Below are 17,101 nucleotides of genomic sequence, written 5' to 3'. Positions count from 1 at the left end.
TATTAGAACCTAACCTCACCTAATCTTACCTAAACTACCTAACCTCACCTAATTTACTAACCTGTGCATTGCTGTTTCGATTTTCTTACTATCAACTAAACAACATCTCTAGAAAAAAAATAACAAATTCAATCCAATGTAAATCATTAACGGTAATTTATGTGGGAACCGCTACCACCAGAAGGAGTTGTTCAATTTCAATAATTTTTCCACAATGTTCCTATCATTATAATAAATATTTTAAAAGAGGTGACAAATTTTTATTCTAATGACAGTAGTCCCTCGGTTAACGAGCACAATCCGTTCTAGAAGGTTGCTCGTTAACCGAAAAACTCGTTAACCGAAACCATTGTTTCAATGGTGGATTTTTGGGTAATTGGTTCCAGCTCACCGAAAATTGCCTAAATTCAACAAAAAAGGTAGAAAAGTACACTTACTTTGAGGTGTGTATGTAGAAGACTCCTGGATGATGATGATGATGATGATGATGGGAATTAGAATGGGGGTGGAGGAGAAGGGAGAAGAGAAGGCATTGGGGTGGAAGAGAAGTCACCCCATGGTGCCATTTCACCCATAAAATTTTAGTTCTCTTGGTGCAATTCAAGATTATTTTCTTTAAATCAACACTGCACTGCATTAAATATTGTCAATATGTAAAATAAATTTCAAAATGACCAATAATTTGCTTGCAAACACAGAAAAAAAGCATTTAGTTGAAGAGAGCCTTAAGCAAGATGTTACCTCCACTGAAAAGACAGAGAGACTGGCGCCTGTTTCGTGTGTTGCCAGGCTGGATGGCGCGCATAAAACTAGTTTCCTTACCTTCAATTATGTTCAATAATTGTTAAAATGACTAAAACATTTAATATTAAACTTTTAAAATTATTGAATAGTATAAACTTCTTGATATTTACTAAAATAGTAAGGAATTTAAGCCCTAAAACCGATTACTGTATTGGCGGACTAATACTACAGCTGGTGGACCGCCAAATGCAAGCGAAAACATGTTGAGGTCGGCTTGTAAAAAACTCGTTAATCGAGGGATTGCTCGTTAACCGAAGTTAAGAATCTTGTGGAAGGTAACTCATTAACCGAAATCTCGTTAACCGAGGGACCACTGTATAAGCATTTATTTTATTTTATTTTTTTTATCTATGAGCATTACTCACCTGTAGTGGGTAGATCATGAAGAATGAGGGAAATTACTGGGTAAAACACAGTGAAAAGCTGATCATATGACACTAAAATGGTGTCTCGACGTGCTTTGTATGTGAAGAAATTAACTATTTACCAAAAATACTCCACTGAAAAGTATTTCAAGCCACCAAGTGTCATCTGTTTGTTTACAACCGACCCGCTTGATCCAAGTGTATTATCATATCCACAAAAAATGTAAATTACACTATGATGCTTCATGAAAGTTGCTTTCATTGGCACCAGATATCAAAATAAAAACTTTCTATTTAATATGGCCTTGGCTAGGAAGTTATGTAAGGTTATGTAGGTTTCTTTAGTTGGTTAGGTACATTTCTATTAGGTTCTAGTAAATGTCACCTCTTTTAAAATACTCTAATGATAAGAGCATGCCTGAGATTGTCATTCATTTCTTGACATGTAATCAAATAACGCAGAAGCCTCCGTATCGCAGACAATGTGAACCAAAACATGGTCACTATGGGAGATTTGATGGCACCACAATTACGGTAATTTATTTCTTCTACAAAGTACGTAGAGACATGAAATTACGGTATTACTGTACAGTATTTCAATTTCGTACAACCATGGAATTCTGAATTTTTAATGCGTGAAATTGATATACAGTGGGGTATGCTATAACGAATCTAATTGGTTCTAGAACCTCGTTCGTTATAGCATTCGTTCGTTATAGGATTAATCCGTTCCAGGCCCCCAAATACAACCACTTAACACTGAAAAAATTCTGTGGAAAATGTAAAAAATACGGTACTTTATCTTACCTTAGTGTTGTTCAGCATGCAGGACAGGAGGCAGAGGGGGAGGGGGGAGGAGAGAATTATGGAGAGGAGGTGGAAGGAGAGGAGTCATCCTTCCTAGCCCTCTTTGGTGACTGTCTCACAGGCACTTTGTCTGTAGGTTCTTTTGTTACTTTTTTAAAGAAGGAATCCAGGGTTGGCTGCTTTAACCTTGATTTCTGGACCTTCCAAAAGTAGCTCATAACATTGTCATTAAACACACTGATGGCCTTTTCCACAGAACCAACATCAGGATGATAATCCTCAGCAAGCTTAGACAGTTTGCTCCAGCAAAAGAACACATCCTTGAGATCTTTGGCTGGAATGATGCGGCTTTCCTCCTTGTCCTCATCCTCCCCTGACTCCTCAGAAGTTAAGCTCTGCTTCAGTGTCTCATTTTCTTCTTTGTGAAGCTCAAGCAGCTCCTCAGTGGACAGTTCCTTACTGTGCTCTTCCACCAACTCCTCAACATCATCATCATCCACTTCCAGGCCCATGGAATTTGCTCAGAGACACAATTTCATGAACAACAGCCTCTTCTTCTAACTCTTCGAAGTCTCTTTGAAGCACACATTCAGGCCACAATGGCCTCCAAGCAGCAGAAAGACACCTCACAGTAACCTCTTTCCAGGCTGAGGTAATTAAAAAAAACAGCATCTGCTATATTGAAGTGACTTCCAAAATTCCTTCAAACTAACATCACTGGAAGAAAAACATTTTCTAAACAGTGCCTTTGTGTACAGCTTCTTAAAGTTAGAAATTACCTGTTGATCCATGGGCTGGATGAGAGGTGTTATGTTGGGTGGCAAGAAGTGCACAGTGATGAAGTTGAACTCCTCTGGCAATTCAACCATCAAATTAGGAGGGTGGGCTTGTGCATTGTCCATCACCAACAAAGCTTTCACTGGAAGATTATTCTCCCTGAGGTATTCCCAAACACTGGGTCCACACACCTCAATCACCCACTCAGAGAATAAACTCCTGGTCACCCAAGCCTTTGGGTTTGACCGCCACATAACACCAAGGCGGGTCTTCCTAATGTTTTTGAAAGCTCTGGGGTTTTCTGCATGGTACACAAGGAGTGGCTTTATTTTGCAGTCACCAGAAGCATTAGCACAAAGAAGGAGGGTAAGCCTGTCTTTCATTGGCTTATGGCCAGGGACAGAAGTTTCCTCCTTGGTAATGTATGTACGGCGAGGCATTTTTTTCCAAAAAAGTCCAGTTTCATCACAGTTGAATACCTGCTGAGAAACAAAGCCTCCCTCTTTAATCACATTCAAAAAAATGTCATGGTGTTCCTTAGCTGCTTCCTTATCTGCACTAGCAGCATCACCATGTCTCACAACACTATGTAATTTATTTCTCCTTCTGAAACCAGTAAACCACCCCTTGGTACCCCTAAACACTGGCACATCACTATCACTTGCACTGGGAGTCTTGGCTTTAAGGTCCTCAAACAATTGTCTGGCCTTCTCACAAATTATAGCTTCACTAATGCTATCACCTGCCATTTCTTTCTCCTTTATCCACACTAAGAGTAAATTTTCCATCTCCTCAATCACATTACACCTTGCTTTGCTAAGTCTAGAGATTCCCTTAGCCACTTGCACAGTTTTCAACTCCTCTTTATTCTTCAAAATCGTACATATAGTCGATTTAGCCATCCCATACTCATCACTAAGTTTCGCAATGCTTGTTCCATCCTCACGTTTCTTTATGATTTCTTTCTTAGTTTCAAGAGTTATGAGCTTTCTCACTCGCTTTGGACGATTCATTGTTACAATTGTACACTTGTATAACAAAATATTTATACAAATAACTCTATTTCCACATCAAAAGACGAAATTTCAACAATAACAGTGGTGCACTGGCTACACAATGAGACAAAGATGGCGCCTGACGCTCTTGTTGTGGGTCGCGGTACAACAATATTCATGCGCCAGGCGAAATAGTCCCGTATTCATCCGCGTTCGTTGTAGGAGTTGCGTTCGTTATAGCATTCTCAATTTTATAGGTAAAAACGTTTGTTATAGGAATATTCGTGGTAGGATCCGTTCGTTATAGCATACCCCACTGTATCTCATCATTCTGAGTAACATTCAATCTATAAACTGACTTCGCAAATTATAAGATCGTTATTTAAATTTTAAAATCCTAGGCAATATTTGACAAAACTACCAAGAAAATTTACTGGGCTTTGAAGTAGAAGGGAAATGTCGGGTAAAATACTAAAAATAGCACCAAAGAAACCTTTGAAAACCTTACCTAACCTTTCCTAACTTCTAAAAATCCTAAAACTAAAAACTTTACCTTATTCGGGGTTGCGGTGTTTAGTAGGTGATGGGTGTTATATTGGGTGTTCAGATGAGGAGGGACCCCAACTCAAAAGCGATTCTTAACCTTTTTACATGTCGACAAGTATCATTCAAACAACATCTCCTGAAAATATGGTGCAATTCCATAAAGTCCTTCTGCTGCTAATTATCTCCTTGATCATTACCAAAAAAAAAAAAATGAGACTTGCACTGGTCATAGACTCTCTAATCTGGATAGTGAAGCCAAAAAACAACAGGCCATTAAAAGCCTATATTTAAGGTAGTAATAAACCCGATATAAGACTCTGTCATTTATTGACAATTTTAGAGAGACTGGAATCAGAATTTATTTATTTACGATCAGACGACAACAGATGTTTGGTGTGAAAATTTACAGTGTATATTAAATTTCTTCACATACAAAAGCAAGTAGAGGCCTGGTTTTAGGTGTCATTTGATCAATTTTTGGCCGTGTTTTTACCCCACCATTTCCCTTATCGTCATGCCCTGCCCATTACAAGTGATTTATTATCATAGATAGATAAAAGGGAAAAAGTAAAGAAAATACTTAAAATTAAAATAAAAAGTTTTCATATAAATTTTATTAATTACTATCATCCAAAGAACAAGTTATGTGGAAATATGAAAAAATATACATATAAAGGCGTTTAGGTGCTAACGGTCAGCTCCACCTTTACCTTTTATTTTTCTTTCCGTGCAATAGGTTCTTAAACTTATACTACTATTTAAAAATGATGAGGAACATCTTGTTAAATATTGGTTTTGATTCATTTCCAATACTGTACCTTACAAGTAGCATTGGTTAATAAGTGAACTGTATGTCTGTAGTAATATCTCCGTTAGCCGGAATCCCTCAAACTCTGAACTCTCTGATAGCCGGAATAGAAATTTTTGCGGAAAAATGTTCCCAAAGCCGAAAATTTTCAGAAAATTACGGATTTGGGAACGATTTTCCTAGGGTCTCGTTTCCGGAAAATTCCAGTGATGGGGAGTTTTTTCTGGTTTGAGAGATGATGTAATGGTCAATTTCTGGAACTTAGAGAATATTTTTCCGTTACCCGGAAAATTTCGGGGATGAGGGATTTTTTCCGGTCTTGAGAGAGTCGTCTCATTACCCGGAAATCTCTCATTCCTGGAAGTGCTCTGCACCAATTGTCCCGGTTAACAGAGATGTTACTTGTACTGTATACTTATTGTTCTTCCTCAAGGACGACTGAGGGAGAAGCTGTATTGTTTTTCAATGGCTTCCTTATCACCTTATGTTTGGTAATGTATCTCAAGTTATCTGTGCTTGTGGAGGATAAAGACCATTTCCAAGAGTTCATCTCTCAACAAGGACTAGTTGGCAAGATGTGTAAGTGTTCATTCTGCAGCAGAGAACTGACAGTGAAGAAGAAATATGTGTTTCAGTGCAACAACTGATCATACCCTTATGTCCACATCAAACATAAAATTACACCATGCCGCTTGAAGAAAAGTGTTTTCATTGACACTTGATATCAAAGTAAGTTCTTTCTGTTTAACACTCTTGGTGTTTTCATATGCAAAATAGCGTACGAAGTAAAAAATTAAAATAACAAAATTTATGTTTGCATATTAACGCTAGATACGCAAAATGCACATTTGTCAACGTCATTATGATCTGGTACTTTGTAGACTGCACTCCAAGGTCACCACATCATTCTCTGTTTGTGTTTAAAGGCCCCAGGATATAATGTTGCTGACAAGGATGGAGGGGTGGGAAAACGTAAAAAGTGCAAGGAGATTGCACCATGTAGTGATACTGTGGTGCTTCCTGATACCTCACCTGGGTGAAATATTAATTCTTTCACAACTTTTCTTCTATAACTATTTTTCCTTAATATTTGTATATGTGCTTTATAACAAAATAAGGTTCGTATTGCAATCACATGAAATAACAAAGGTGGTATATAAAAAATAAATAAATAAATTGGCGGGAAAATAGGCGGACGTTCTGGAAAGTCACATGACATTCGCTGGTCGGACGTTTTTGAACGTCACCCGGGGCCTAAAGGTTAAGTGTAAACAAAAATATTGTGTTCTACTCTCACTTATGTATAAAAATAATTATTTATCATGATTACTTGAATAAAACTGTTTGTGGATAATTTACTTACAATGCAAATGCGACAAATCCGACCTTTTTATCTCAAATAGTAAGCTCGCTGTGACTAATTATGTGTGGTGCAGTCAAATGCAGTGAGGTGAGTAACAGGCCAGACCCTTAGCGTCTAGCGGGAGAGTGCCTACCCAGGAGGGCAGATTCCCCCAATTAGCAAGATAGGTAAAGTTACGTTGCTTAGGTCGGGTTGTTAGGTTCTGTTCATTGTCATTTCCATTTTATATTTAGTATCATGCAAATACATCCACAGAAATTTTGGTGCAATTCCATAAAGCATTTTGGGTATTACTTGTCTCCTCTACCATTACCCCCCCAAAAAATACTTTCTTCCTATACTGTACATTTCTGTCATAAATTTATATAGTACAGTTGAGTCTGGATTTACGCGTTTGGGCGTTTGGTCATTTACGCGGTGCCTTGCCAGAATGAAATGCTTTAATTACGCGGTAAATTTGGTCATTTACGCGGGTGAAGTATAATTTGTTTATTTACTGAAGATATTTGTTTTAGCTCATAAAATTTATACAAATTACCCGGCCAGAATATAATTTACATTGCTAGAATTCTTATAAGATTGTGATTATTTTAAATATAAACATCATTAAATTTGCATTACCGGGGTAGACATACAAATTTTAGATCTAATGTAAGAATTTTGATTAGAAAGAGCAAAAATTTTATCTTGTGCAAAATATATGACGTTTATATTCAAATTATTGGCAGTCTTGCAAGGAATCCAGCAATGTCAATTATATTATCCTAACTTTAGTCTGACGTATTATTTATTATTAAAAATGTAAGCCTATTGTTTTCACCCAAACATTTCTCTGGTTGGGAGGGAAGGTGGGGGGTAGGGAGGGAGAGAGGGAGGGACCCAGCGAGCGTGGGAAGAGGGGTGGAGCGGAGATGGGGTATTTTGATTGACAGATAGTGTCTGGGTGAAGTATAATTTGTTTATTTACTGAAGATATTTGTTTTAGCTCATAAAATTCATGCAAATTACCCGGCCAGAATATAATTTACATATCTGGAATTCTTATTAGATTGTGATTATTTTAAATATAAACATCATTAAATTTGCATTAGACATACAACTTTTAGATATAAAGTAAGAATTTTGATTACAAAGAGCCAAAATTGTATCTTTTGTGCAAAATATATGACGTTTATATTTAAAATATTCCTGGTCTTGCAAGGAATCCAGCAATGTCAATTATATTATCCTAACTTAAGTCTGAGGTATTATTTATTACTAAAAATGTAAGCCTTCTGTTTTCACCCAAACATTTCTCAGAGAGGGAGGAGCCAGCGAGCGTGGGAAGGGAGGGGGGAGTTGAGTCCATTATTTGAATGGACATTAACCGGTGACTGTATTTCTCTTAAATATTAATTGTGTGTGCATACCATCATAAAATTAAGATGTTATTTTTACTACAACGTAGGTATTGTGTCGGAAAAAGTGGAGTTTGGGGGTCGGCCCAGTCTCTATTTCAATTTATCCCATATGTTCTGTTATTTCATTTACGCGTTTCTCGTTTTACGTGGTACTCCGCGGGTTCAATTGACAGCGTAAATGAAGACCCAACTGTACTGTATATTTTTTTTTTTTTTTACTTTCGATTTCACTTAAGACAGTACATTTTGGCGGGAGATGCCATTTACATCTGACTCACATGGCTATGTCCTGCCAATAACCGTAAGTCTCCATGTCGTGATACTCCCGAGCATGCACAGAGTTTTGATTTTTATTTGTCATTAATTTTTATAGCTTATAGTATTCTACCAGCCTCTGTGAAGTGTGGAAAGTGCAGTTCTGATGGTCAAGATAAGAACCTTTGGTTTTGTACTAAAAGACAAAAAGTTCCCATGCCAAAGAAATCTCCTCACTGTGCCTTCTGTGTTTCAGTATTTAATTTCTCATTCAAGTGGCATCATTTTACCCTTCTGCATCTGGATAGGAAGTTAAGTCAGCTGTTTCTGGTTTTTCAGGTTAGGATGGTTCGTTAAGTTTAGTCTCATCAGTTTTTTGCGTGTTTTTGGCCCACAATTTTCCTCTACTCCAAACCCTGCCTACTTTGTATGATCCAATTTGTTGGAAGGGAATGTCATATCTCCATAACTGCTCATTTCCGACATAAATGAAGGTCAGATTAGCTTGAAACATCACAAAATACACTAGAAAAACCCATTTTTGTTCATTGTTATTGTGGTCAACCTTTTTGAGTTATTTTTACCTTTTGATTTTGGTAAAGGTGGAGAAAACGGTTATCACCCAAAAGAGCATACAGAATTGCACCAAACTTTCTAGAAGTGTTACTGTATTGTGGGGTACTGTACTTAATAAGAAAATTTATATGACAATGTGCAGAACTAACCTAACCTGGACCCCCTAACAACAGAAGGAACTTACCTAATACATTGAGGTGGCGTATTACACTGAAACAAATAATGTCGGTTGTTGAATGTCCCTTCCCTGCCACATTTTAGACACTTCTACGAAGTCCATGACAACATAATTATTAAGTCTTTAACATGGTCTTGATCCTCAAGAAACAGATGGCTTGTGATAACATTGATTTTCTGTAGACGACACCATACTTGCATTCATGAGGCAATATTTCTTGTGGAATAACAATGTTACTGTACAGTACTAGGAACATAGAGTTGACTTCAAATCCAATGCAATTCAAAATTAAAATATATGGTATCTAAACCCCTATTATGGAATTCAATCTCAACCATATGATGCTGATCCTGTATACATTGAAGAAGTTTTGAACCTATTGCACAGAGTGCACCAGGGCATTGGTCACCGCAGGAGAATTGCTGCAGTCATTTTTACGGTAAATAATTTATTCCTTCACTTACAAATCAAGTAGAGACATTTTATTACTACCATAAGATCAGTGGTGGGAAAAAAAGGAAAAATACTTAAAATTAAAGGAAAAGGTTGCCGTGTCACTTTTATCACTTACTGTCATCTAAACAAGATCTGTGGAAAAATAAACCATTTCTTTAAACTTCTTCCGGTGATAAACGTTTTTCCCACTATTACCTCGTTTTTATTTAGGAGAGTACTAGTTCGCGGGATATATACATTTTTACTTCTTACTCAGCCAATCAGCAGAAGTGTTGATGTCACGTGATACTCATGTGCTTAATGGTTTCTCTGGTCAGGTTAGGTTAGGTATGTACTGTATGTACACCGATATTTGATAGTACAGTAGTTTGGTTTGATTTTGTCAGTTTTTTACGAGTTTTTACCCTTCAATATCCTTCTACTTTAAAGCCCTACCCACTTTCAGTGATCAAAATTACATTTCTTTTTGTCAAATTGAAAAAAAAAATAAAAAAAAAAAATATACATTTTGACAAAAACTCTATAGCGTAAAAAAAAATCTCTCCTCTGTCTCCTTATACTGTATAGTGTACTGTGCAAATAAATACTGTATAGATATCTGTGCATGGTTACTACGGAATATTTAGCTAGGTACAGTATTTATTCAATAAAGCCTTTACTGCAGTGGTCCCCATCCTGTAGTTAGCAGGCGCCTAGAACCACATTATGAAGCCCACAAGGGTTCATTAGAATATTTTGAATTATTTGGGATTGTTTGTAAGAGTGAAATTAATGAAAATATGTAATAACTTGATGCAATTTTATAGTTTGAGAGAGAGAGAGGGGAACTGTGCGTTTGTCCTGAGTCTATTGGTCGTGTACAGGACGTGTGTATATTTACCCCAGACTGGGTTCAGAGAGAGAGCCAACTTTCTCACTGGGGTAAATACACATTCTCTCTAAGAGTAAATATACAGTGTATCTAACTGGTAACAGTTAGACGTGTAAAACTGAAAGTAACTGTACAGTATATATATGATTTATTTTTTTCTTAAATGTTGACTCAAAGTTTTGGCGCCCTCCACTATATTTGTAATGATAAATGTGGCCCAGAGCCTACAAAAGGTTGGGTACCACTGCTTTACTGTATACAAGTTCACACTCCGGTAATACTTTAGACAACCATCTTGTGAGATGGAGCAACTTAGAGGAATATTTTTGGCCATTATTCTGCAAGCACCAGCTTGCAAACCTAAATGTATGCTGGTGCTGGGTTTTGACTCTAAAGTGTTTGCCAGTGTTTGCAGAAGAATTACTTAGTAGGTAATTACAGTACAATGCCCAGATTATGTTAGGTTAGGTTCATCTAGTTATGTTTTAGTTCCACATTTTCCCTCTGCTTCAAAGCCCTGCCCACTTGTGGTGGGGGTCAAGATTGACAGGGTAGGAAGGATCATGATTCAATAATTATGCATTTCACCAAACTGTCATTATCACTACTGTATTCAGATGGAAAAATGGCATTTTTATCCCTCCCACCTCTCTCTCTCACTTTTAAGCTTGCCAGCCATTTTAAAGTGAATTACAGATGAAAATTTTGTCTGTGTACTATTTTTGGGACTTAAAAATACATAATTTGACCACATTTTGGTACGACTGAGGCAGGTCGTAAGTGCGGGTAGATGTAAGTCGAGTTGGTCGTAAGTCGGGAGTTGTATTATATATATATATATATATATATATATATATATATATATAGAGTATATATATATATATATATATATATATATATATATATATATATATATATATATATATATATATATATATATATATATATACACACACACACACACAGTCAATCTCACATGTCCAAGATTCCGCTGCTTTCACCGCTAACGCGTGCCTGCCAGAACTCAACATGCTCACATCTCCGGCGAAGGTCGTGAACGCCATTACGCGGAGAGTGTCCGGCCCGACGCTATTTTAGATTTGCCCCACGCGCCACCCACCCGCCCGCCTGCCTGCCTCTCCCTCCTCCTCCCTCCGCTTGGGCAAGCGGCGCGGTAAGGTTGCGCAGTGTGTGTCTTTGTTGCGTTATCACTGACGTCATATGACGTATCAGACCTGTGATTGGCCATGCATCCCTACCCTCCTCTGCTGCTAGCTGTAATTGGCTTAAAGTATTATGACGTGTCCACCCGGGGCAGGGAGGGAGGGAGGAGAGACGACGCTTGACCTAGCCGCGACAGTTTCATCCCTCAAGGCCACTCCGTGTTATCGCGCATCCATTGTTCCGTAAAATGGCTTCCGCCGGACCACCACCCCCAGAGAAAAACCTTTCCTTACCTGGACCCAGCGGCACTAAACCAAAGAAGACACGACGTTCCTTAAGCTACGAGGTGAAGTATAGCATCATCCAAGAGTTGGAGAAAGGAACAAGGCAGGTTGATTTGGCGCGCTAGCATGGCGTGAACGAATCTACGATCCGGACTATAAAGAAGGATTCAGCCAAGATAAAGGAGCACATGAAGATCACAAAGTCTACAGGTGCTTCTATGATCAAGTATTTTCACAACCAGGTGCTTCTCAAGACAGAAAAATTACTTGTGAGGTACTTGGTGCGTCAGGCGCGACGGAACATGGCGGTCGACACGCGCTCTGTGAAGGACTACGCACGTGAACTGTACATGGCAGTGGCACGAAAGATGGGAACTTCAGAGCCCAAACCCTTTACTGCTTCCTCTGGGTGGTTACAGAGGTTTAAGATCCGGGACAAGATCACCAATATAAACATTGGTGGTGAAGAAGCGAGTGCTGATCGTGCTGCGGCTCGGGAATTTCCTCCGTTTTTACGTGAGATTATGGAGGAAGGACAGTACAGTGACGACCAGGTGTTTAACATGGACGAATCTGGTCTTTTCTGGAAAAACTACCTTCCAAGTCCTTCGTTGTGAAGAATGCCAGCAGGATTCGGGGCCGGAAAATGCAGAAGGAACGCATCACCGTCCTGTTTACCACCAATGCCTCCGGTACCTGTAAGCTCAAGTTATCGGTGATCCACACAGCCCGCAAGCTGCACGCCTACAAGAGCATGGACATGACCAAGCTAAATGTCCACTGGCTGACAGCACGTAAGGCATGGATGTTCTCTACACTGTCCCTCTCCTGGTTTGATGACTGTTTTGTTCCCGATGTAAAGAAATTCTGTGAGCGACAGAATGTCCTATTTAATATTTTGTTGCTGCTGGACAACGCACCAGGACACTCGCCCCTACTGTTAGATCGTCACCCCAACGTAAAAGTGGTCTTCCTTCCTCCCAACACTACGTCTTTAATCCAGCCCATGGACCAGGAGCTGATTTGCAATGTGAAAGCTGCATTCTCAACAAAAAAATTCCAGCTCCTGAACGACTACACCAACACCAGGGAAGAGTTGCGTGACCTGAGTGACACCACCACCGATAGCAAGAGCGACGAAGATGAGGAACAACGGTTAGAACAGCAAAAAATACTCTTCAAACAATTCTGGAGAGTATTTAACATCAAGAAAGCTGTGGACATCTTGGTGGAGTCATGGGATCAGCTGTCTATTGCTACAATTCGTCACACATGGAGACATGTGTTGCATGGAATACCAGGTGAGAGGAGGAGTCAATCTGTGACTGGTGAGGTTCAGAATGTTGCAGTAGCAGTGGACCTTGCCAGAGAAGCTGCGCAGACTGTTACAGTTACAGGCTTCTCCGAGACCAACGACGACATCCTGGAGGTGATCAGAGATCCTGAAGTGACTGCCGACGAGATGTTGGAAGAAGAACACGTCAGTGAAGAGGAGGAAGAAGGTGCATCAGTCTCCGAAGAACACAATTTAAGTCATAGTGATATTAAGGGTGCCATGGAGTGTGCAGAGAAGATGAAGTCCTTCCTTTCCCGCGACAATGACGATGACCGCTATGAAGTCTTCCATAACCGGCTGGTGCAGACTATGGAGCCGTACATCAAGGTGTATCACGACAACATCAACGCCAGCCGTCAGCAAAGCATAACAGATTTCTTCACCCGCAACCCACCACAGCCAGCCCAAGCCAGTGATAGTGACAGTGAAGTTGACTTTGAGGGATTTGTCAGGGAAGCCCTGACAACTGTAAGTGACAGTGATGATGATTCACCTAGTAATGGTGATTCACCTAGTAATGGTGATTCACCTGAGGGCCAGTAATCTGCCCTCTGCCTCGGAACCAGCCTCCATCACCGTATGCCGACCCATCTCTTCTACTACCGTAAGTGTTCCACATAATTTTTAGTTTTCTAACCTTACCTTTATTTTTCCTATGTTAACCTTTATCTTTCCTAACCTAACCTCTTCTATATTACTTGTTTTTTCATACCATCATAAAGTTAAGATAAAATTTTTACTGCAACATAGTTATGTGTCGTCAAAAAGTGGAGTTTGGGGATCGGCCTGGACTCCATTTCAATTAATCCCATATGTTATGTTGTTCACTTTACGCGTTCCTCACTTTCCGCGGTACCCTCTGGGTTACATTAACCGCGTAATGTGAGACCCAACTGTATATATATATATAAGTATATATTTTTTTTTTTTCAGGGGGTGGGGGGAATATTCTTGGGGTTCTCAATGCCTGGGTTGTGTTAACAATGAGCCATCCAGCTGATTTGGAAATGTGTGGTAGCCCTGCCCAGTTCGTGGAGATTCTGACCCATTGTATTGCCCGAAGCACGTTCTTGAATGACCTCGCTCTACAGAAGTGTATGGTCACCATTGGGCATGACGATTGAGAAAACGGTCCTAAGACACATCCATGGGAAGTCTAGGCTGAGCTAAACTTAACATTTACAGAAATCACCATGAACTCTTCAGTAATGGAATTTTAATTCTGCGTAATTAACTGTTGTTTTAATCTATATTTTCAGCCATCAGTATGTGTGGGAAATGTAGGTCAGCTTGCTGTGGATCTCCTCATCACCAACCTACCCACAAAGAAGGTACATTACTGTACTGTATTTTACTTTACTATATCACCACTTGTGTTCATGAGGAATATTCTTATACAGTATTGTTTTGTATATATAGTAATGTCCTGCTTGACAAGTGACTTGTTGAAAAAGTATTTGTTGGATGAATTCTCATTGACCCCTATGTTGTTTCCATATAATAAACCTAGATACTTTCCTCTGGTTACCAAAATGTTAATTTCTGTTTTTTGCTGAAAAGGCTAGATAATCATGTCTAAAATCATGTGAACTGGCAACTCAAGTCTCATGTTGGCTGAATTTTAGGAATTGTTGTGTAGTGTCTCCGTTTCCATGGGAACCAGCCCCGGCATTTTAAATCCAAGCTACTACAATCTCTGCATGACCTGGGAGACATAATAACTGTACTCTGAATTTATTTTATACCTCTTTACAGTATTTTGTTATTTCCACCCTTTTTTATACTAGACTTGTGATTATATAATACTGGTATGTAGGTGAATAGAAAAATGGAACTCAAACATAATTTTTGTATTTACTTACATGTGGCGTATCTAAATGGAATGCAACTTCAAGAGCAGCCTCTGCTGTACAGCAAATATGCTGCAGTGAGTTTCAGACATCACTTACATAAAACAACTTAAATTTACATAATTCTATACTAATTTTAAAACTTTTTACTGTAGAAAGTTTTTGTAACACTTCACGTTTGACAAGATGGGTATCGACATTCTTACTGACTACTATGAGATCATCTAAGTAAACACAGACTGGTACCTATCAATCCAGCAAACAATGTGTTGATCATCCTTTGAAAAGTCAGTGGGGCTTTTCTGGGACCAAAAGGCATCCGTAGAAATTCAAAATGGCCCATAGGAGTACTAAAAGCAGTAACCTCTCGCGATTTTTCATCGAGCGGTATTTGCCAATACACCACTAAGCAAATCTAAATTGCTAAAAACAGCATTGTCCTTGCCTAAGGACTGTAAAATATCACTCAAGACAGGCATGGGGTACCTATCTGGGACAGTATTTTCATTGTCGCACCTAAAATCAATAACTGGGCCCCAACCGCCATCCTTCTTTGGAACTAAAAACTTTAAAGGACTATTGAAAGGAGATTTAGAATGTGTCATAACCTTCTCATTCAACATAACCTGAACCATGTCCTGAACTACAGTGCGCTGGCTATGGGGTAGTTGGTAAACTGGTATGTAAATTGGATTCGTGCCCTCTTTTAAGGATATGTGATGTGAGGTTAGATCTGTGTGCCCCAACTGTTCCCCTGGTAAAGCTACAATGTTTCTGTAGTCGGCAAGCAGCTCTAAAAGTCTAGTCTTGCCTTGAGGATGATCAATCACCTTAACATGTGGTGATATTGATCTATCCTCTCATGTCAAATTTGTTCAAGTGGAGAAGAAATACTACCAATTGGGAATTGCATAGGCTGTGGTGCAACATTGTTATGATAAACTAGAAAATCACACAAATAACATCCCTCTTTCAATATTCTAAGAGTGCCTGTTCTGTTAAGAACTAGAGCTTCTGTTAAACCACCAGGTCGAATCGTGCTCAATGCTGATTCACACGATAAGCCTTTAACCTTGCATGTTCCGTAAGACATAGTACATCAGTCCCCGTGCACACGTCAGGTAAAACAACAGTGGCTGTGGTGATTTCCTCATTCTGATATTGGAGAGTACCCATTAATACTGCAGGTACAATCTTCCAATTTTTGCTGCTATAATCACGCTGGGAAAGTGAGTCTGCGAGGTCTTGAGCTCGCTTTGACTCGTTATCCACCTTCCTCCTAATGGGCATGGTGGATGACACTTCCAACCTTGCGGAAAGTAACGGTGCAGAATTGTGCATAGCATTGTAGGAAACTCCATTAAATGTAATAGAATTATTACTTGGACGAACATCTATAAAAAAATTTCTAAGAGTTGGTAGACCTATTAACCCATCAGCTGGTAAATTAAATTCCTGTTCTACATAAAAATTTGCATAAAAGGAAATACCACGTCTAGAAAAGCGTAGCGGTAGTTACCATTCCTGCAATATTCAGTTGCGTCCCGGAAACTCCTTCGAAATCGGTGTCAGTAGGTCGAAATGAAATATCTCGGTTAGGGAATCCACTGTAGGTTGTAACTCTCGATAGGATGCCAAAGTTGATACATTTGCGCACGCACCCGTATCAATATCCAGAGACAACTTGATAGACCCAACTATCGCCGGAATTGACAACACTTCCGCTTGGTTGAGCTCCGCTATTAACGAGAATGCCACAGAAGTGTTGTTGGGCGCTGGTCTTCCCCCTAAGTCTTGTGATGATGACAACGCACTGTACGCTGCCGTGTTACCTGGGGTGATCCTGCGTCTATGCTCCGAAATCTTTGCATAGTGATACAGTCATCTGTGTTGTGAGAGTCAGACTAATGGTGCTCACACCACATATCAGCTTTATGTTCTGTCACAGACGTAGTCTTTGCAGCCTCAGCATATGTTTTGGGTGGTTCATGTCTTTGATGTGGGTTGGTGGTTGGATGTCTCTTTTCTTTGTTCTTGACACCACCACGCTGGAGCTGGTAACAAAAGTCCACTGTATGACCTCTTCTTACAATGGGTACATACTAAAATTTGTTTAACTTATGTTACCTAAGTTGTTAGGATCTCGTTGTTGCATTGGTGCTACAGACGTAGTTGTCCTAGCTAGTGGAGTACTAGCTGACTTGAGAGCAATTTTATTTGAGTACCTGTAGTCTATTATCAGATCAGTTGGTGCATACTCATGTTC

The 17,101-nt window shown here is 39.3% G+C and overlaps 1 protein-coding gene across 1 annotated transcript in view; it reads left to right on the top strand.

Annotated features, from left to right (window-relative positions):
* The window catches only part of LOC121877179 (proteasome assembly chaperone 2-like), a 75,986-nt gene that overhangs the window by 2,185 nt on the left and 56,700 nt on the right, over positions 1-17,101 (top strand). Inside the window, exon 2 of the mRNA XM_042382821.1 lies at positions 14,245-14,316. Within this exon, the coding sequence (XP_042238755.1) occupies positions 14,245-14,316 (72 nt within the window). The remainder of the gene's footprint in view (positions 1-14,244; positions 14,317-17,101) is intronic.

Source organism: Homarus americanus, unplaced genomic scaffold (assembly GCF_018991925.1).
Source record: "Homarus americanus isolate GMGI-L3 unplaced genomic scaffold, GMGI_Hamer_2.0 scaffold51859, whole genome shotgun sequence".
NCBI classification, from domain to species: domain Eukaryota; kingdom Metazoa; phylum Arthropoda; class Malacostraca; order Decapoda; family Nephropidae; genus Homarus; species Homarus americanus.
The sequence above is the reverse complement of the archived record's forward strand: the minus strand, read 5'-3'. Positions and strand labels throughout refer to the sequence as shown.